We start from the raw sequence: 22,743 nt of genomic DNA, 5'->3' as shown, positions 1-22,743 counted from the left end.
TAAGCATCGTCCGAGACGCCTCGACCAGTGCTTCAGACCCGCCAACCAGCACTGAGATAACGATACCTGACGCTGAGCCACCGTGTAGGCCAGCCTGCAGCTGTCCGTCCAACCTTGTTCGCTAAACTGCCTACTGACTGATACCCACAGCTGTTTCCCGTCTTGAACTCTGTTGCAGAAGCTGCAAATCACCCTGAAACTGACACTACACTGTCAAGCACCAAGAACTTCTACAAGCACAAGGTACGTTTTGGTTCTGTTCCCCTGGTCCTTTAACCAAAGGCCCCTAGTGACATTTTACGACCCATTGCTCCCTTTGTGCTGAAACCAAGTATCCTTGAACTATTACGATTTAATTACTTTACCGACTACCCTCCTGTCAGCATCCAGAATGCATCCCCTTTCCTTCTTCAAACTGTTTGTCCTCTGCATTCCTTTACAGGGCAGGTTGCATTTTGTAGTGTGCTAGAACTGTCTGTTGTGATAATAGTAAGTAGATATTTGTATACAACCTTGGTGGGACAGTCCCTTTCATCAATGGGTAATAATTATATTTTTGCTCTGTTGCAACTAACCAATGATCCACAACCTTGTGGAGATAAGCCTGCCGTTCTATCCACGTTACCAAAATTGGACAAAGAGGTTTATAATTTGCTTGTGTTGCAATCAGTTTGGATACCTTCTGGTGTACTAGAGGCGTGGGGCTGATTGATGGTTTAGAAACCGATATTAATCCCTGGACCACTGGTGCACCAAAAGTTGGTTTGTCACACTTACCCAAAGCTTGTTCTAGCAATGTCTGATCTGCTGGGTTGTTGCTAAGTGCCGTCACAGAGCAACTTCCATAACCTCACCACACCTTACTTATTTTGGATCACTTTCAAACAGCTTTTGCCCCTCTGTAGAGGGTCATGGTCCATAACGGTCTCGCTGCTTGATGGCCGGCAGTGCTCTGCTGATGTGGTTCCTCTGCTGCATGCACAGAATCAAATGCACCGGAAAGGCTGTAAGATCCGACCGACCCGCCACAGGAGCATGTTACTCAATTGGGCCATTTCTCCTTTTTGACAGCAGTCCTGTCAATTCCTGCCAGGGTTGGATTGGCCCCTCGGCCTTTCGGCCCGTGGCTGGGCCGAGATCGCCCCCAGGGAGTGGGGGCCGGTTTCTGGCCATGACTGGGCCGGTTTGGAAGGAAAAAAGACTTTTTTTTTTTATTATTTCTTTTTTCAAAAAGACTTTCATCCTTCTTAGGTTGATAAATGAGCACCAACACGGGTTGGGTGAAATTGTATGCATATTTGTTCTATAAAAAATAGTTTAAGTGTAAGTGCTATACAATAACATTATCATTTAGCCTTGGACGTCTGCTTGGATTCCCAGTAATTTAGTGTACTTAGGAACAATGCTATTTGATGGCACTTACTGTTTTGTCAAGGGGTGACAGGTCGTGTTTCATCGCTTCACAGGATGTCACTTTGGGGTGGGGTCAAATGACATCACTTCTGGTGATGTCATCAGCGGTCAAGGGCCGTGAGGTGAGGGGTGGACCACTTTTTTGAGGCGAGGAATGGGCCACTTTTTTTTGGGTGGCCGGGCCTATTTCTTGTTCCAGTCCGACCCTGATTCCTGCTTGTGTGCATGGCAACTTCAGGGGTGCTGCACGCCTGCTTTCCATTCCTGATTATGTTTAAATTGGTCGGAATCTGCTTGTTAATATTAACAGCACTTTGGAAGTACTGACACCTTCAAGCAGCCTGTATAACCGTTCACTGCACTGGGATGCTTGGTGTCTCTGTACTCCGAAACAGGATTAGGGCTGGACTGCCCAGCTCTCCTTTTGTTTTGTGTAAATAGTCTTCATGCTTCTTGATGATTTAACTCGAAAACAAAAGGCCATCCCAGCCCTCCTCCTGTTTCTGAGTACAGAGACATCAGCAGCAGACAAATCTTTCGTTCAATGAGTCAGTTGTTAAAGCGTTGCCTACCACTGGCTCCTTGGATGACAGTACTGCCTGCTCTGTGTGAGCTGGGGCACACTGGTGTCACGCCTTTGGTGCGCCCAGCCACTTCATTTGTTTAAAAGGAGGGGCTGGGCATCAAAGGTAATAATGCCAGCTCTTCTTCTATTACCAGCACCCCCAAACCTTGGGCGAGGGCTGTCATTTGAGGGCGTGGCCTAAGTACCCTTACATAGGCCCCACCGCATAAGGAGAGCCCATCCTCGATTTCTAATCCCACTTAAAGCACTGGGCTGCATCGATAAAATGCCATGTCCTTCATTTTCTGTATCCATCTGTGTGCACAAGACTGAATTACCTTATCCAGGGAGTGGTTTCCATGCATCAGGGAGGGCCATCCCGCTTGCTCTGTTCAGTGACGTTGTTGGGATGTATACTGCGCACCAGAGGCGTAGCCAGGATTATCTAACCAGCGGGGCCTGGAAGTAATGTAGTTGGGCCACCACAGTGACATTCACATCTGTAAATGCCCACAGAGCACTGCTGAGCGGGCATTTCCAGATTTTGGGTGGGCCTTGCCCGCTCAGGTCCTACCCTGGCTACGCTTCTGCTGCGCACTGCCAGTCTCATGGTCCCCAGGCGTTCTGGTGGATCTGAAAAAAAGAGGGTAAGTGGTTTGGGTTGGGGGAAAACAAGGAACACGTAAGGTAAATGTGCTGTTGTGCTGCAAAACTAAAATGCAGTGTTGGCTGTTAAATATGTCAAATGCCGCACTACAAATGATAACACTAAAATAATTCATTATAACAAGCAGAGGCTTAAACAAAAAAAAAGAACGTAGAGCAAGACAACCCGTGTTCTGTAAACCTGAGATCCCAGAAACCTACACAAGGAGGGCAGAGTGGCCTATCACCAAGGCTTATGTGTGCTCAAGCAGACGTGCAATCTACCACTATACTGAAACATAGATTTGCTGCACTCGATGTAATGTGGCAAGCCTAAGCAACCCACAGCTCGGTGTCTGCACAGGTATAAGCCGCAGAATGGAACACTTGGGCAGCTAGCATGGACTCCCCCAAACTGAACTGCCCCCAGCAGAGGTGCTCATCAGAGCTCACGTCCGGGTCGAAGAGTCCCTTGAGCATTATATTTTGAAGCGGTGTAACCCTGGCAGATGGTAATCCTCGGGTTGTTGTTGTGACGTCCATTCATAAGTGCTGGCCCCCCCTCGCGTGCGTGGGGGGCGGGGGGGGGGTGGCTGCCTTCAGGCAGTGGCTGCTTTTCTTGTAAATCGCACCACATGTGAAGTCCGGAAGGCGCGGCGGTGACGCAGTCGCGCTACCATACACAGATAGGCCTGTGGTGAGCTCGGTGACACGCGTTTGCTTATCAGGCAGCGCCCCCGAGCATACAATCCAGGAAATGGTTCTGTCAGCTCCAAAATCACATTTGCGAAATGAGGGCCTCTTCCGAATGCTGGGCCCGGCTGCACTTCCTCAGATGCCTGGGCATCGAGGCCGCCGTGCTGCACGCTGCTTACTCTCGCCACTCTTCTTGGACCCTCGCTCTGTCTTCCTTACATTTAATGTGATTTCACAGCGCAGCCCATGGAGCCCGTGGAACCCGTGCCCGGTGCTTTACCACCCTTTCATCTGCACGCACATTTAGTTGAGATGTATTCTGACATTCTCATAAACACGTAGTGAAAGTGTAGCCACAGCTAAAAGACATAGCTACTTAATTCAATATACTCTAAAGCAGCCCCTGGGACAACATGCAGCGTCTACTACAAAGGCACTTAACGTGGCATAAAAGTCTCGTTTAAATGCAGAGGCCTGGCAGTTCCAGCGGCAGAGGCAGCTCTTGGTGCGGTGGGGAGGGGGAGGCACCAATATTGCCAAATGATTTATGGGTAATCAAGGCCTCGATGGGTGGCGAATGTCTTCAGTAGAGGGTTCTAAACTAGGCTTCCTGAAATGAGCGCAAGTGAACGAGCGTAGCGAGGGAGCCCCCAACAGTTGCTGGGAGCAGGGGTTCGGGGGTGGTACACTTCCTAGTTGCGCTATAAAAGGAAATCTTCCTAAGTTCTTAATGATAATGTGGTTATTTATTTATATGATGCTTCATGCCGGATTCCTATAGCTCCCAAGTACTGGAACAATCTGTGGCTCTATTCCCACACGTTGTGCTTATTGAGTCAACCAGCTGGATCGGGGTTGGGGAGGGGGCGGGGGGTTTGGACTGCGGGTCTTGACTCGAGCTGCTGTTCCCAAGGAGAGCGCGTTCTGCTTCAGCTATCCGACCAACAGAAAGCTGCCTTTTCAAAATGGCTCCTGCGAGTTAAGGCCTCAGTAATGGTCTTCTGAAATGGACTAGAAGCCTGCTGGCTATGGCACTTCACTCCATGATTCCAGAACTGTACCAAATAGCAGGCCATGTATGATATATGCACACCATTTTAAAAATGTGGGTTTAAAGTTGCTTTTTACCAGGCACAATATTTCACTTTCTTATTGAAAAGTCAATCTGCTTGGGTTTTTAAGGGTCGGCCTAAACGGCATCTGCTTGGGAAGAAATTGTTCTTATTTGGTTAGAGTACGTATCCCCTAAAGCAATAGGCACTTTCTGCCTTAAATTTTTTAATTTGTTTTTCATACCGATGACCAAATTATTTACAAGAATTCCTCCCTTCTGCTCAAGAGAGAACAGTCCTTTTACAACGAAGGCTGATGAGTGTACATTGATGAAATGTACTTTACTTTTATTGTTTGCTTTTGGTTTCAATAAAACCTTCACAAAAAAAGACAGAATTTACAATATTTTGCTATTTTCAGCAACTCAATTCAGCTTTCCTAAAATGCAAATTCATAAATCTTACAAACATATACAACAAACTTCTTTCGAAAGCTTATTCATAAAACTGGATAATTCCTTCAACGATTTTTTGCCTGTTTTCCACCAATACAGATATATATTACAAAGCTTTCCTAAATGTTCCCATGCCACTTAAGGCACTGCATACAACATTGGTGACAAAGGCAGCAAACTAACCACGGCTAATCTTGGTGACTGTGGGTAGCATATCCTCTGCAAGAACTTGCTCGGCGTCATCAGGCCCGCTTTTCTATTCTGGCTGTAGCGCTGCTGTCTGACACAGAAACTTAACAAAAATGCGCATGCGGCCATGCCAAAGCCGGCAGAGACATCCTCTTCGGATGGAAGCAGCCAATAAACAAGCCTCGTAGACCACTGCAGTGCTCCAGTTCTGATGTCCGTTGGAACACGCTGAAGTGATCAGACCGTGTTATGCCAGTAAAGGGATGCGCTACGCAGGTGTTCGCAGCCCCCATGCAATTATGCTGCTTGTGCGGTATCCCTGTGGGGTGCAAATAGAAAGTATCTATAATACTCCCTTATTAGGAGTCGGAGTAAATTTCTCTGTTCAGATACAATATGGAAGGGGTGAGTATTGAGGAAGCAGAGGATGTGGTATCCACATCCACTTCGCCTGAAGCACGTGACAGTGGTACACACCCAGGAGATATGAGGGAGATCACTGTGTCTCTCAACCACTCCACAACTGCTCTGTACCAGAATTTGATATCTTTGGACCGGTGGCTACTCTAGGACCATGTTGATTACTGTGGAAGGAACGTTTTGAAATGTTCTTTGCCACCACACGAGTTGAAGACGATGCTGCTCTCCTAAGCGGGAAGTGAGGTACATAAACTTTTTAAAATGCTGTTGCAAGGCACTGTTGCAAGGCAATCAATGGATCTTAAGGGGGATGCAGGAAATGCATTGACACATTTTTTCACCCCAATGGTGAATGTAGGTTACAAAAAATTCCAGTTGAGATCAGCAAATCAAATTAGGGGTCGGCTAAACAGAAATGCTTTTTGACACAACTACGTAAAGCCAGTCCTTAAAGAACCAGGTCTACCATTGCTACGAATTCTGGAGCTCAGCTGGGCTCATGAATTATCAAACTCCAGAGTTATGCACATGGAAGAAGCATTGACATTAATACAATTTGAAGAAGCACATGCGGTTAGAACTGCCCTGTAGAGAGCTCCCCGCAACGGAGGTAGAGCAAGAGGTCCTAATACAAAACAACATCAATGTCAAGATCCAGTAAAGAACCTGTGCAAGCTCTGTGGTGGTGCATTGCCACACCCACAAGGCAAGGATGTCCAGCCATGGGAAGACTGTGTGGTCCCTGTGGTGGGATAAGCCACTTTCCAAATGTCTGCAGGGCGGCCTGGCCTCATCCTCCGATTCCAAATATGCAGCTCAAGTGAGATGGTGAACAGCCAAGGTGGCTACATTTATGGAAGATGTGCCAGAAGATAAGCTAGAGGCAGATGTATATCTAGATGCAGAAGATGTATTCTTTATATCGGCAATCTCACCGGGTCTCCAAGGAAAAGGACGGCATCCCAGGTGTGCTGTTACTATATTGTCGACCCAAGTACCAGTACTCATTGACATGGGTGCATCCGTAAATGTGATGCCATCAGCACAGTTTTGCAAATTGCATACTATACCTCATTTGGCTACATCCAAGATACTAATTTTCACATATTGGGTGAAACGTCTAATTCCATTGGAAGAAGCATTACACACTCATGTGATGCACGTCAGGGTAGCCACAACCGCAACAGACGGACGTTGCTAGACTATGTGAGTATCTAGACACAATTCAAGATGTGGGATGTCTGCGAGAACAAGAAGTAGGATTACAGATAGATCACACAATACAAGCAGTGGGACTAAGTCATCGCCTCAACCCGTTCCATCTTAGGAAAAAAGGTGTAGGATGAGCTCAGAAGGCTAGAGGTGCAGACATCATAGAGCGAGTCGTGTCTTTATTTGTTGTTGCTCCAAAGGAGCCAGGAGAGGTGCACATTTGCGTCGGTATGAGACGCTATCAGACATGAACAACACCTGACCCTGACGTTGGATGACATACTGGTTGACCTTCAGGGAGCAGCCACTTTCTCCACCATCAACCTCCATCCCAGCTACCACCAAAAACATCTAAACATGATTCTCGCCCAATCACAACATTTACATCTCATGTCGGCCCGTTCCACTATCAAAGGCTGAGCTTTGGTACGTCATTGGCAGTGGTGTACTGGTAGGTCTAAACGGAATCGTCATCAACGTCAGTGACAACAGTCCTAATATATTCCAGAACTGAAAAGGAACATCTAGCGTTAGTGGAGGTGGTCTTCAAACATCTGTGACCAAAAGGGTTCACTTTACACAAACAATGTCGATTCCTGCAGCGCAAGGATCAATTCTTTGGGATTATTTGGGTTTATTTTCCAAGACTTTGTGCACACCATGAACCCATTCACAGTACGTCGCTTCCTAGAGATAATTTTTTGTGGAAGATTTATCCCCAATTTGGCCACAATGGCTGAACCCCTACGGAACCTGATCAACAATGGGAATGGGGACACAATGCTCAAAAAGCATTTGAAGAGGCAAAGGCAGCACTTACAAAGAAACTACTATGGTGTTTATTGACCCCAAAAGGCATTTGGACATTCTAGTGGATGCCATCCCAGTGGGTCCTGGTGCACTGTAAGGGCAAATCGATATGAAGGGCACAAGGAACCACCAAGACGACCGCTTGAGAGAAAAGTTTGTTTTCATGATCTGGAAAAACAGTTTAGTCACTGTTGTCAAGCCGCAAATGGTGTCGAACAACTTTCCAACACAAGCAGACCACATGCAACCGCATCGCCAGTAAGAGGAACCACCCCATGGCATGCGATGACCATGGATTTCGGACCATTCAAGATAACTGACACTTTGTGGTACTGCTGAACGAATTCTCGAGGTATCCAGAGGTGGAATGATCCCGGCAACAGCTGCTGAGTGTGCGCTTCCGATACAATATCTTCGGCGCTGAATATATAGCCTTACTATTAAGCACTAATGCAAGGAATCTACCGGAATTGTATTAAGAGCCACTTTGAAAACAAAAGGTTGGTCGTTTCAAAGTGGCTCTTAAAGCATGTTGCGCTTGAAAAGATCTACGGTAAATAGATTCCAAGAAAATGAACACACAATAAACAAGAAAGCGTCCTAGATACATAAAAGACACAGGGTGTACTCAATGTGGACATTTGGGGTTGCTCTGACCGGGAACGTTGGTTCCCACTAGCTGATAGAATGGCTCAGGACACTAAGCTTCTGTTGCTGAGATCTGTGTGCAAACTGCATTAGTCCCGGCCTTTCCTCCCTCGAAAGTCAGTGATAGGAATACCATATATTTGGGTACTAGTAGCACCTGTTCTTTGTAGCATTACACATCTGTGGTAACGAGCAGTATAGAGAGCTAAGTTATTACCTTCCCCCACTTGCTTCCATTATTGACAGCCCAGATGTTTCACTGCTGTATGCTAATTCCGCCTTCCAGGCATTGCAGCATGTTGGTTGCATAACATTAGTGCTAATGTATTCTGTCGAGACTGTTCCCTTCTTTCAAACATGTGGCCGCTAGAATGTGCTTTGAAAGAAAATGATTTGATATTGAGTATACTGTCACACAAAGAGAACAGGTATAAACAATGTCCTGGCTGTCCCGAATAGAAGAACACCCTGTCCCTGACGGGAGTTCCTGGCCCTAGATGGTGGATGGCGCGCCGCCTTTTTAACGGGGATAGTGAAGAGAAAATGCCCCTAATCTATACCAATTGATTTAATGATATAAAATTATGTTAGAATTACAAAAGCCAGAGATGCAACCAATCGGCTATTATTGATCAGACAGGACTGGATATTGGATCCTGTCAGTAATAGCTGACTGACCGGTGGAAACAATATATATTTGTGACCCTGGGATTTTTGTAAATTAATTTATTTACCCACAGGTATCAAATAAGATACCTGGCGCACCATTCACCATGTAGGGCCGGGCACGCCAGTCAGGCACAGGGTGTTCTTCTAAGGGACAGCCAGGACATTGTTTACACCTGTTCTCTTTGAACCATGTGACAGTATAGTCAATATCAACTCATTTTTTCTCCCGAAGAACCGTTTTGTGTGTTAAGACTGTTTGGTTAACGGTTAGGGAAGGTAATCTTCCCATTATGTTCTCAACCTTACCCTGTTGTTCTAGTGTTTGAAAGAAAATACCTTGAGCTGCAAATAAGACGCAGCGTTAGTCCCTGGAATTTTATGAAATGTGGATTGTGAAACCTGCTCCAATTCAAGGGAGTTTAAATCCAGGCGCTGCCCATCCACGAGAGAGAAGTAGGCTACTGGTCATCATTATTATATTAATAATAATGCACTACCAATGCCACATTTTTTTGTTAACAAATGATCCAGAAACGAGTCTGTTTAGGGCACCCTACTAAGGAGAAACTTTCTGGTTTCTGCCTCCGCTCATAGAGGATGTGACCCAAAATATTGTTGCATGAAAGAATGAGTCATTTTCTACAATTCACCAGAAAGTTCCCATTACCATTGTCGTCCTAATCACTTTCCAAATGTCTGTCACAATCTCCTTTAGGACGTCCACACATTAATGTGCAAAGAAATAACGGGAAATTACAGAAATACACCTGTGAAGCAGCCTGGATGTGGCTAAGGATCATGGGGAAGTTGAAACTCAACGACTTATTCATCGGTGTAGATTGGGGTCAAGATGTTGGTGCCTCTTTCAAACAACGAGGCAGTGCCTGTTGGATATGTCTGCAGGGTGGCTACCTCCACATCCCAATGACCGAAGACACCAAAAACATCCATAACATATATTTGCACCATATCCACTTAACTTAAGCTTCAATCACCCACCCGCCAAACCCTTTATTATTAACAAGCTCCACCACTGTACAACCTATACATCCAACATCCCATTTAGTCCTTTCGACACTAAAATGCTCAACTCTGGCACCTCTGTGCTCTTCAAACTCCCACCATAGGCCCCTGCCTCCCGCGACCGTCCCACATCTATCTTTTTCTTTGTGCAAACCATGTCCTTCTCAAGTTCCGGCCCTTGATTTTCATATACACCCGATGCATTACCCACCACACCTTGTCCAGTCAATCAGCGGCCATTCTCCTAGATATTTCCACAGTTTCAAACTATTCACCTTAATCATCATCCATAATCCCCCATGTATCCCTTCCCTTCTTGGGGTATTCATTGTCCTTGCACCACTCGAATGGAATGCCTTATTGCTCAACCCAACAACTTGCACCTCTGTAGATACCTTTAAATCTTCTTAAAGAACTACCCTTTCTTGGTGGACGGCGTCCTACTGCATCATGCCACCACGCCCAACATTCAGAACTCTAGACTCTATGGTGTTGGGTGCAGCTCCTGGTCTCTTATTCGCTTGTACTTCTCTCCCTGTCTCTCTCACCCTCCCCTGCAACCCACCAGCACCTCTTTTAGTGTATGGTGCCATGCCGCTGCTTCATTGTCTTCTACCCACGGATTGCATTTCAGTTTAAAATGCCCAGGCAACCACATATTGTCAGTTTAACCTCTCTGCTTTGGCATGAAATCCTTAGCCAGGCTTCACACTGATTCCAAGCTGTTTGTCTAATCTGGCCTCGGGTTCGATAAATATCGTAACACAGCTGATTGGTCAGGGTATACGCAACACATATTCTTTCAAATCCTACACAATCTCAGACAGTCTGTCAACAATGGCCATGTCCAACTGACCCCTTCACAATACAAATCCTTGCTGCACGTAACAAAGAAACCACTTCTTTCCACCATGCATCACCTTCAGGAAATGGCTTAAAACCTGGTAATTCAGCAGACCATGACAAGCGATAAAGGACAACAGCAACAAAAATGGCATCACAGTCCAAAGGAAACGCACTAAGGGACCAAAGGAAACGCACTAAGGGATGCGGTTACAGATAACAATGGCGAAACCAAGGAGGACCAGAATACCCCACCGCCCATATTCCCCCCCCCACCCAGAACGAATATCAATCCAACTGTGTGATTAAATTACACATTTTGAGAAAATCCTCCAAAGGAAACCCAAAAAAAGGACTGCAAGTTCTTTTTTAAAAACAGTCAATGGGATGCTATGGGCATTAATGTCAACCAAAGAAAAATGAGGGCGTATGTGGAACAAATGGCTAAGTATTGGTCTTCAGCCCCAGACTCGTGGCTGGACCAAAAAGCAGCCAGCCCATGAGAACCTGCGTTCCGATTCAAGGACCAAGTTTGTCTTGATTGGAAAGCTTACCTTTTGACTTAGTGCTGTCTGTGCAGCAAAAAACTTCACCAGTGGCTATCTGCAAGCTTCATTCATACAGGTCTCCACCACCATGGTTAACCCCGATGGCTATCGCCATGCCATTGCTTCCTGATGTACTGAAAAATCCCTATTGTGCTAAGTATTTTTGTATGGTTTGGTGTGGACTCCCCTTTATTGAGCAAATAACAAATTAGTCATAGGTGACCCCTCTGCAAGAGGAAACACGGCCCATTGACCTGTTCTTTGGGAAGGTACCCACTTCAGAGTCCGCAGCCACACGTTGGCTCACTGTACCTTTCACAGAAGGTAAATACCCATTTGCATATCAGTCTTTGTCCTGCCCACATGGGCAGTCCAGCACCGAAATGCGATGGCAATTCTCTTCTGAACAAGAGTACCAACAGCAACCCTATGCACGTGTTTCAGTCTTGTTGGGCATCATCAGTGAGGTGGAGCTGTGCCTCTCTGAGAACAGTGAACAAGGGGTCCATGGCTGGATGACCCTGGGAAACTTAGGGTGACAAGACCCAAGGCCCTTGAAATAATCAAAATGTAGTCATAGGCACTCCTGCGAGAACGAACACGGCCCATTGACCTGTTCTTTGGGAAGGTGCCAAATGTTATTGAGCAGGTTACAGGAATTCAAGTCTGTCTTCTTCTGCTTTTTTCAATGTTTTACAGTTGACCGGGGACAAGTTCACCAAAAGAGATATTTTGCTCCATGCAGTGCATTTTCAAGCATTAGTACCAGGCCTGGAGTCCTCTGTGGGCCTTCGTCCTGATCCTGTATCTGTCTGTACCGTTCCACAGCCACTAGATTTCAGTCTTCGAGAAATGTTTTCAAAGAGGCTGGTCTTGCAGCCAGGTCCGATCCTACTGTACCAGGAATAAGTTGTGGAGTTGGCTTTCCCAACTCTGATCACTTGGAGGCGTGCTAAGTGTTGCAGTCCAGGGGCGTTGCTAGGGGGGGCTAAGGAGGCTATAGCCCCTGATCTTTTGGTTGTAGCCCTGGATAGAATCTCAGGAGCTACAGCCAAAAGGCAAGCTAGCCCCCAGTCCTAACAGTTCTGACATCAGCTTAGCCCCGGGTCTTTGCCAGACCTAGCAACTCCCCTGTTGCAGTCTATGTATTGTAAGCAGCCCAGATCACTAGCGACCAGTTAATCGACCAGCGGCATTGGGACCCTGTAAGGACATTTACAGTGGAAGGCTGGTTACGTCGCTCCAGGCTACTTTAAAATATTTAAATCATAGCGTAACACTTTAAGCATTGCAGCCTGTGCAGTCCTTGTCAAGCCTGTATTCTGTGTGCTTGTGTGACCAGATCTGTCTGACCTTTGTTGGTGGGCAGAGCCGGTCTTTGCGCCAGGCAGACCAGGCAATCACCTGAGGTTCCAGCTTTAAAGGGGGTGCCACAACAACAGCAGGGAGCAAAGTTAAGTAAATCTTTGACAGCGAGTGATTAAGGATCGCTGGCTCTGTCAAGTCAGCTTTGCTCAGCAAGAAACTCTGCCTGGCTCAATGAGTTGCAAGCTAAAAGCAACATTGTTTTGACCCAGGGCTCCACGCCGAGCGTGCGCTACATTGGGCGCATGCGCTGTGCAGGATTAGACAGGGCATGCCACTTACTTCGAAGAACTGGCCGAGAGAGAAGAGGTTAGTTTGAGCTGATGGCTCAAGGCCAGCTGGCTGCCTGTGATTAAGCATCTCCACTGTTGGAGGCAGTGTGTCTAAGAAGAGCAAGGACTGGCGGGGCCGCATAGGCCACTTACAGGGTTACCTACCTCTTGCCCCATGCATGCAGTAAGTTGAGTGAATGGCGAATGCATGTGTGACATTTTCCACGAGGCCTCCCTGTTCACGAGTTCAATTCTCTCATATTTGCTCTCTGGTTTTTAAGCTATAGTCCGGTGTCTTTCTCTCACCTTAGTCGTCTGCTGCTTACCACTCCCTGCTATGACTCCTTGGTCCTCTCTTCTGGTCTTGACATCTCCCACTCTGGTGTCCAGTGTCCCTCTTCTTGCACCCCTCCCGATTGCCCTATGCTTAAACCCTCTCGGGCAGGGGCACAAACAAGATTCAGTCGTTCTTAGTGTCATCCTATCTGCACACAGCTCCCTGCACTGGGCTGAGGGAGGGAGAGCTGCATCCCTCCTAGCCCTCTGCCAGAGCCAATGACAGGAACTATATCACAACCCACCCTGCCTCCACTATCCCTATGATCCCAGCTGCAGGTAGGGCTCTTAGCTGGAGATATTTCCAAGCACGCTGTCACCTCTGAAGTCAGGAAACGCCATTAAATTCCTACTCCCACAAGGGCATACCCCCTCTCACCAAGCTCACGGTACCTCACAGTTTGGCACTTTGTGGCTCTCGATGTTCATTTCAAAGGAAAACACATGATATATTGCAGAGGTACTTTATTGAGCATTCTTACAATTTTGGAAGTGGGTGTTCAAAGCTACAAAAGCCCCTTCTTTGGGAATTTATATTGCAACTAAAACCAGCCCTTCTTTTTAGCAAAAGCATTTAGATTTAATATCAGTATGTGACGGATAAATGAGTGTGCTTATTGCTATCAGCTGACACAGGCGCCAGCAATTACTATGTTTATAGCTTGTTCATAACGTGCTGGAAGGGCCGAATATTGCAGAAATCTGATTCTTCTCTCTCACTATCACCGATGAAAATAAAAAAAACACTGCACTTTACATGTCTTTTCAACTGTGCCATGACAAACACGTTCAAACTGCAGTAAAGTAAAGGAAGTAAGGAAAGCCACGAAGAGGGCAGCTGGCAGCTGTAATGAAATGAAATTAAATCATATTGTATTCATATCGCGCTCGTACACAAGTGTTTCAGAGCGCGACCAGGCAAAAAGGGAGGGGAACAAGGGAGAGAAAAAAAAAACACAGACCGGCGATCTTACTAGAACCAGTGGCATTTAAGAAAGCGCAAGTGCATGGGAAAGGAAAATGGGGGAAAAGTGCAAGGAAACGGGGGGAGTGGAAAGTGCGAAGTAGAGGAGAGAAAACATAAATAAATATTAAATAGAATATATAATAAATAAGGGCTTTAAACCATGGTAGTGCAGCCAGCAAGTGGCAGGTGAAAGTTAGTCAGAACGGTATATCTGGTAAGTGCAGATGAAACGTGGGAGGGGGACTGTATGGGTACAGATACAGAACCTTAGTGCAGATGGTGGCCTGGAGGCAGTGCAGGAGGGTGGCAGGGTGAGCAGGTACCTGCGCCCGAAAGAGCAGAGGGTGGCCAGGTGCACAATGCCATGAGAAGAAACAATCAACAGGGGAGAAGGAGGGCAAAAGCAGAGGCAAAGAGGAAGGTCTTGAGAAGTTTCCGGAACCGAAGAGGTTTTTCCTCCATTTTCAAGGTGGCCGGGAGGCTGTTCCAAAGGCAGACACCAGCCGAAGTCCGGAATCTACCCCCAGCTCGTTTTTTTGCAACACGACTAACCCTGAGGTAGTTGGAAGTAGAGGAGCGAAGGGCTCGAGACGGGAGGTATTTACAGAGGGATAGTTGAAGGTATTTTGGACCCAGGCCCCAGAAAGCATTGTGGACAATGCAGAGGGTTTTAAATTTAATCCTTGCATCCACTGGGAGCCAATGAAGGGATTTCAAGGCTGGAGAGATACAATCCCAGGGCTTGAGGCCAAGGTCAAGTCTCGCAGTACAGGCTTGTCCTACAAACCCTGAAGTAACATTAGTTGTATGTCAGCCAAGCCAGGCCCTGGGCAGGAACGATTGGCTCTGGGTGGACTGGGGACGCATCTGGTGCCAGAAATCACCTCTGTTGCTGGAGCTCCCAGATTAAAGGTTTCCAAGTGCTCACTTTGGCCAGTAAAATGAATGAAAGAACATGTGTGGGCGAGGAGGAATTCTGCTGTGGGATGGGGTGGTGGTATGCTAATGGCCACATGAGGGTTTTCTTGTGGCTATGTGAGGGTGTCTCAAGAAGTTAAGTTTGGATACAAGTTATATGAAGGTGCACTGCACTAAATTCTAAGTGAGGGTCATCTAGAGGCCAAATGAGAGTGCTCTGAAGGCTAGGGCATGCAAGGCGTTCAATGAGGGTGCCCTAAAGTTTGTAGCACTTCAAAATGATGGGTGTAAAACTATGTAATTAATCATAACCAATGGTGGTTGTTCTAGACAGCCTGTGATTTAATGGTTTTCAGCCTCCTGTGCCATCAAAGAAGTAAAAACGTATGCAAATCAGTATTGGTCCCACCCCAGAAAAGGCAATCCATCCCAAACTACTAAGTCACTTCCTAGCTCTAAACAGGACATGGCCCAGCAGTGGGTATCATTATTTCACAGATTTCTAGCCATTCGTTTTTGGTGTCTATAGTGCGGCTCTTTAAGGGAGAGTTTTGGGGTATGAGTTTGTCCATAAATAGGCCTTTCTTGCCTTGGTTACCAAGTTGCAGCACGCAGATGAGGCCTAAGATGGCAGAAACATGTCTGTGATTGCTTGCGCTTCAAATTAATGGGGCTTAGCCTAGCTCTTAATAGTGATCTGATCATTTTGATTTACATATGGCTGGTCCCTGTCTGGAATGGCACAACAATTTAAAAGTGTTGTAACAGAAGCTGACCCAATCAATTACTTGTGGTTATGAGCCCTTTATCTCTTTTCAGTGTTTATAGTAATGCTGGAGTATATGAGGACGTGGTGAAGTTGACATGTTTTCTAGTAGCTTTGAGAGTGTCTCCTAAAAGATCTAGGATGATCTGCTAGAGGCAAAATGGAGGCGCCGGGGATGCATCCCGCCTGTGTGCAATCTGGTCTAAGACCGGCCCTGTTGGTGGGCTTGTCCCACAGATCTGACCAATTTGGCAGCATTTGAATAGTATGTCATTGATTTTGAGGCTGGGCTATGGATAGCTGGGATTAAATAACTCAAGACAACTTTGCAGCGGTTGGGGAGGGGAGGCGGACTCTGGCATCCCCTTCGGCCAGTCAGGCATGCGCCGGTGCACTCACTGGCAGTTGGGGAGTGGGGGGGTGGAATCTGCGACTGTCAGACCCTGTAGCTAGTCTGGCATGCCCCATCAGAGTAATTGCATCTGGAATTTCTTTTTCTATTGAGCTTCTTTTTGGAACTTGGCTAGTGGGAAGGTTAACATATTTCTTGCCTTGACCTTAGAAGTGTGTTCTGGCCAGGCTTAATAAGAGGTTAATGTATTTCTCCCTACTTGATACGTTGTGTGTACATGGAATTATATTATATTAGTACTTTATATGTTGTGGGGGAGTTATCTATCCATTGTTGCTTTGCATACTACATTACTGTGCATTTTACCTGTTGTTTGGGTAATAGATCTATACTCTCAAGGACCTGAAGCAGGCTTTCGATGTGCTCAGGCGAGCTAAACTGTGGTCCTTGCCTGGAGGTCTAGGGCTGGGCCCAGCACATTTAAAAGATAGAATTGAGTTACATTGCAAATCAGGCTAGTGTCTGGTTAGGTTGGAGATAGCAAGTCTATGAATACGACTATATGGGTGTCCGGCAGCTGGAAAGCGCAGCGTGATAAGGCCACCACAATACCTGGCCAGTATGCCAGAGAAATGCTGTTTTTCTTCTAGCAAAACGGGGGCTTGCTGTACCCGAAGCTCCTCGTGTCTATAAAGCAAAAGCACTTGCGCTGGTTGGTCTTTGCAGCTGGCATCTGGACAATACATCCTGCACTGGATCTATCAAAGGCAGAATACCTATTTTTTTTTCCAAGAAGAGGCTGCGAGTGGAAGTGGCGGTGGTACTCTGCAAGCCCCGGTTCAGCTAGAAACTGGTAAAACTCCTATAGGGGATTGTGGTAGGCCAGAGATAGGACGCAGACATCAATATCGTTTTCTAAACCCTGCAAGGTTTATTGAAGCAAAAGAAAATCCCTCACCCGGCCCTATTGCTATGATGGTGTTCCCTAGCTACAAAAATAAAACACAAAGGTGCTTGTCAGGACGTCTTACACAACACAGCGCTGTCCTCTGCTCAAACCTAATCTACCTAATCTACCTAACTGTACCTACCTGTGTAAAAAGGAAAACAAAATTCGTACAAATGAATACGTTGCCCCAGCAAGCTATCGGGAGGCTAGCTCGGGCGCAACATGCTCTCCTTGGAAGCAAGACGACATGGAGCAACACAGGTTCGATCCCTGGGTCTGCACTTGGAAATATCTGGCTATTAAGAGGTTTATAAATTACCTATCATATCATATACTCTGGCTTGGTTTGCTGCTGTGAGGTGTTTGTCCCCTCCTAATAAATGTCTGTCGAAATGTCTTTCTCAGCTTTCCAAGGGTTTTGCTTCTGGTCACAATTTCAAATAATCGTAAAGTTCTTGCACAATAAGAATTGCAGGTTCCTCTGGACTTTTCCAGTGTTGCTTTGTTTCTGGGTTTTAGCACAGCAGTATGTTGCTGCATGAGGAAAGCGAATACTCTTCTGGGTTTTCCCAAGTATGGTTTCCCTCAGTCTCTGATCCACAAAATAAATCAAATATTCCTCTTAGGCTTTCTCAGATCTCAGTTTCGATAGGTCTTAAATGTTCTCAGTCCATTTAGTTCAAACGAAAAGGATGAATTCCCGGGCCCTTCTCACACAGTACAACCTTTCACAAGTTGTGGCGGGTGCAAAGGAGGAGGCCTACTAGACTTTGCCATTTTCAAAGTGTGCTTGTTCCAAATAATAGAAAAATGCACTTTTCCTGAGCTATGGGTTTCCCTACCTAACTAGGGATCTCGTTGTCAATTGTGAAGTCCAAAACAAGTCTCTCCTGTGTCCAAAAACTAAGCTATGCCCTGTGGTTAAACAAAGTGCAGGAGAATGACTCCCTTCTCCTGAGGTGCTTTACCAGCAAGTCTCTATCAACATAGAATCTTCAGATGGTTCTTAGCTATATCTTTCAAGGGTACGTTCAGTTCGCTTATGGGACTTTTCCACGCCCCTGGGTTCCCTTTCTCTTGGCTTTTTAATTCCTTCCGTATGGATGCTCCAATATCCTGAGGTCCTTTCACTATATCCTTCTACAGGAAGTAAAAAGTATCTCTCTGTCTTCGGGGCATCAGGCTCACGAGCAAAGAAAACACTGGTTTCTGACATGAGGGCAGCCGGCACTTGTAAAGTTTGTGTCCGGGCAGGGTTGACATAATCGTTCATCCACCCATGCTCGATAATGGAGGACCACATAGGGGTAATAACACACGTTAGCACAGCGCTTAGAAGCTGGGAGAAAGCGGCAGGCAGCTCTGTATAAAAACACTTACTGTTGTTGCGTCGTTTAGCTTCTATTTTATAACAAATGGGAGACTTCAAATGACGTGAGCAAGCTTTACTGCAAATAATTGCCTAAAACAGTTTTAAGGGGGTGGGGGGGATAAAGACCCGTGAGAAATGGGTGCGACCTAGATTGCTTCTCTCGAGCTTTGGCATAACTGTGTATTTAGTTGGTTTGTTTCCGAGAAGGTGTGAAGAAGAGGAGGCTGGCGCGAGTTGCTGATTGGGTCGTGTGTGAACTCATTGCACGCTCATGTCTGCCCAACCGCAGATGGAGTTCCGCCTGCAAAGCTAAATTACACAACATCTGGTCATCTCCACTAGCGGTTCCTCAATCTACATTCCAACACAAGCAAACCAGCCACTGCTTCATCGGTAATATTGAAAAAAAGTCAAGCGGTGAAAAGGCACAGGTAGGGGCAGCAAAATAATAACCATCTCCTACCACAGGTTCCATCTATCCCATGTCCCCTTACAGGCATTCCCCTCTGTGATGTCATTGGTTGCCATAGCGGGGTTATCTGTGACATCGCCTGCTGCTCTGGACGCTTTTCAACCATTGTAACGTCCTATCCGCTTCTCTGAAGGGTCTCTCTCTCTCAGGTAGGCCCTTGTGCAGGACCTTCTATCAGCCATGAAGTGCAAGAACACAATCACTAGAGCATTGATAACTATGCTGAGGAAGTCCTGGCGAAAGCACGCACGGCGGAGAGCCCGCAGGCAGGTGAGTGCAACTCCAAAAAGGGGCCTTAAAATGCAGAGAAGCCAATGGCGTTTCCTGGTGAGAATTCATCTCGTTTTCACACCATTGTACTTCCCGCCCTAGGCAAGGGCCATAGCGCTCTTTGGAAAGGCGACTCTCATAGAAATTAAAATGTGGGGCTTTACAAGGCCATCTCTTCCCTGCATAGTCATCCTTCCCTGCATAGTCACCAGCGTTGTCGCTAAGCCTAGGTATCTTCTTTTAAGCCAATGGGGAAAGAGCTTGGGAATGTGGTTGCCCCCAAGAGCCACTCTTGCTGGCCAGGTCTCCTAAAAGCTCATTGGCTTGAAGCTATTAAGTTGCATAGCTGCATCGTGTGATCTACTCACAGGCCGCCTGGCAGAAGGAGGAAAGAGCAGCAAGAATTCTATGAGCGATGCCCACAATTCCACTGCAGAGAGGCCCAGAGTCTTGGCGCCAATAGGTCTCACAATAAAGTGATAGGGGCCCGGGAGGGAGTTCCCTGCAAACACTATGAAAATCCACAGCAGCTCCAAGAGATTAAAGAATGTGAGTCCCAGAAAGAGGACATTCAAACAAATATAAAATGCGAACGGTACATACATGGGAAATAAGTGCGCCTACAGTGGATTACAATGGTAGACGTCTAGAAGCCACATGATATTTCAGGTCTGTGTTCCGTGCCTTTCACCAGATGAAACAGGAACTACATGACCGCGAATTTCCTCCACCCCCACTCCCCTCCCCCAGCAGAATGGAACCCTCTGCAAGTGGTCTACATTCTAGAACCAGGATAAGATTAATACGCAAGCATTTGGATAACCTAATATTTATTAAGGGGGGGTTGCCCCTTTGGTGGTAAAATCTTGTTCAGGAGAAAGTTGAGGGTTTGACATGGGAGCTTGCGTGGAGCTGGACAGACCTCTGAGGGGAGTTATGGCAATTGAAAACTAGTAAGTGTGACTGTCTCTTTTTTCATGAAGTTCCTCTCTTTCGGGCGGGAGTGGGCCAGGGCCAAGCAATGTCCACGGGTTGCCTTGATGAATGCATGTGAAATGAATCTTGTAGATGGGGCACGCGCACCAATTCAGGAGCAGGCACTTCCAGAGGCCTAAGCGAGATCCTCCGATCTACACACTGACTGCTTTCGGAAAAAAGATTTCAAAGCCCTTTGATTTGGTGCAGGGACCCTTATGGAGTGTTGCAAATAGATGGAACCAACTGGGGAAGAAGGACAACTTCACCACTGTAGCACTTGGAATTTAGGATCATTTTAAAAGGTGATTGCTGGTAGATTGAAAAAGGCAAATAAGCCGATAAATAAGTACAGAAAAGTTAGATTTTTACCATCAGAGATTTGTGTAGCATAAGATCTTAAAACCTCTTTTTCGCACTTGCATCCAGTGCAGCTGGCATAAGTAACACCCATGCAGTAGCATTCTGTTTGGTCTATAGAACATTGTGGTAAATTCTCATAAGCGCCATTTCAATACTCCACACATGAGAAGAGAAAGCTATAAACCGGAGTGACATGGCTTGTGAAGGAGAAGGAGTCCAACTTCTCTTTGGAGGATAACTCAGGAGCAATGCGCTCGCCTTGGAAGCAAGACCACGCGGAGCAACACAGGTTCGATCCCCGGGTCCGCGCTTAGAAAACTGGGTATTAAGCGCGTTATAAATAACCAATTACAATTACTATTAACTAGCAAGCCATGATTGCCTAACTTCACTGAATTGTGGGAATAGATTTAGCTCATTGTCAAATAAAAGCCCTATGTTCCTGGGTTAGGACACCGGCTGAGGACATGACCACAGGGCCATAGGCCAGAGATCTGAGCTCCAGCCAATTGAGGTCGCCCAACAGGGCAGGGTCTTGGCCCCACTGAATTTAATCCAGTTTGTATCTATCTGGTCACTGCCTACCGACATGCAACATGTGAAATGCGATTGAATGGCCTCTTAGTTCCCTCGCCAGTTGTAGAAGAATTGGAGTAGGTTCTTGCAGATGTTTAGAAAAGGTTTCCCATAACATGCTGTATTTCAGTTCTGAAGATGGAGGTTGAACAGGGAGGACAACAATGCTGAACCTTCTGGAACCTCAGTTCGTTCATTTGAGAACAGTTTGTCAGGATGGAGTGCAGCCATTTAAGGACGAGGCCTTGGAACTCCATGCAATGAAGATTGCCCAAGGAGATTGAGTGAGTGACAGTGTAGAAGACTAGCAATAAATCCAAAAATGTCAGTGTAGCCTGAGCGACCATCAAGCATCCTTCAAAATCGGTTCTGTCCCTGTCCTGGTCTAAAAGCGTCCTGACTGGGTCAATTAACACCTGCTCTGCTCTGTAGATTTGCATTTGAGATGTGGTGATGGATTCCATGACCTTCCGCCAGAAACTGAGCCTGGAGATGGGTGTCAAATTGGCTGGAACCTCTGGGTCAAATGTAGATAGAACTGCAGCATTTTCAAGCTAGACGGAATGTGTCCCTTCTTGAAAAGATTAAGGTTAAAGGGAGAGAATAGAGCTGAGGAAAGCAAAGGGCCGATTGTCTTAAGAAAGTTACTTGAGCCAATATACAATTGAAAACCTGAAGCTTTAGCCATAGGCAGACCTGGGTCATTTCATCTACGTTAAGTGGTTTGCAATTTTCTGCAAGTATGGCGAAGGCTGACTCCACCCTTTCAGGTATAGTCCAGTCTAAATCCGGAGATGTGGATGCACCTCACATCTTTAATTTTTACTGACCTTGGAAATAAAGAAGATTGCAGTATCATTGCATATCTTTTGCAATACGGTAGGCAGTGGAAGGCAGTTCTGGTGGCCTTCTTAAAAGATAAATACTGCGCGGTTCAACCCTTCAGAAATGTTATCAGCTAGTAAAATTGTATGCATGTAGTAGGTATTTTATGCATGCGATAAAGCTCCAAAGCGGACAGTGGGTCTCTGCATAATCTTGGCTCCAGCGTGAAGGATGCTTATGATTACAAAAGACAGAAACCTGTTTCTGCGATACGTAACACATATTCTCGATGGCCATGTGTTGTGATACTTCAACATCCTCAGCATTCCAGTCTCCCTATTGTGTTTGTCTAGCCGGATTAAAGTGCCATGATTCATAGTGCCGTGTCTTTGATCTCACAAGATAAGTACCATAGGCTAGTTTGGCATGCAGCAGTGTATGCAGGCAATGAAAACCAGTGGCTTTTTTTTAGTATTTTTTTATTTTTTTGGAAGCGCGCTGTGATCTTTATGGTAATAAAGCATTGATGAAGTTCTCTAGATGCCGGCAAATGTGTGTGTGTGTGTGTGTATATATATATATATATATATATATATATATATATATATATATATACATGTATATATTTTATTATGATTTGGCTTAATCACGTTATCCTTATATAACAGAAAGTAGCCTCATCACATGAATATCCTAAAATCTTTAAAACTCTCAACTCAACGAACAAGACGTTTTAAAGGCCCTACGTTGAAAAACCGAATCCCAAAAGCTTGAGTT

The 22,743-nt window shown here is 46.0% G+C and overlaps 1 protein-coding gene across 4 annotated transcripts in view; it reads left to right on the top strand.

The window, feature by feature from the left end:
- Positions 1 to 22,743, top strand: part of ANKRD44 (ankyrin repeat domain 44) — a 1,456,106-nt gene that overhangs the window by 338,048 nt on the left and 1,095,315 nt on the right. Inside the window, exon 1 of one of the 4 annotated variants that reach the window (XM_069615728.1) lies at positions 19,049 to 19,227. The exons of 1 other annotated variant lie outside the window; for it this stretch is intronic. In XM_069615728.1, the coding sequence (XP_069471829.1) occupies positions 19,138 to 19,227 (90 nt within the window). In that variant the 5' untranslated portion in view covers positions 19,049 to 19,137. Of the gene's footprint in view, positions 1 to 19,048; positions 19,228 to 22,743 lie in introns of those variants that run through there. 2 more of the 4 variants (XM_069615729.1, XM_069615726.1) reach the window with 2 other exon arrangements.

This window comes from Ambystoma mexicanum, chromosome 9 (genome assembly GCF_040938575.1).
Source record: "Ambystoma mexicanum isolate Mex_15411 chromosome 9, UKY_AmexF1_1, whole genome shotgun sequence".
NCBI lineage: Eukaryota > Metazoa > Chordata > Amphibia > Caudata > Ambystomatidae > Ambystoma > Ambystoma mexicanum.
The sequence above is the reverse complement of the archived record's forward strand: the minus strand, read 5'-3'. Positions and strand labels throughout refer to the sequence as shown.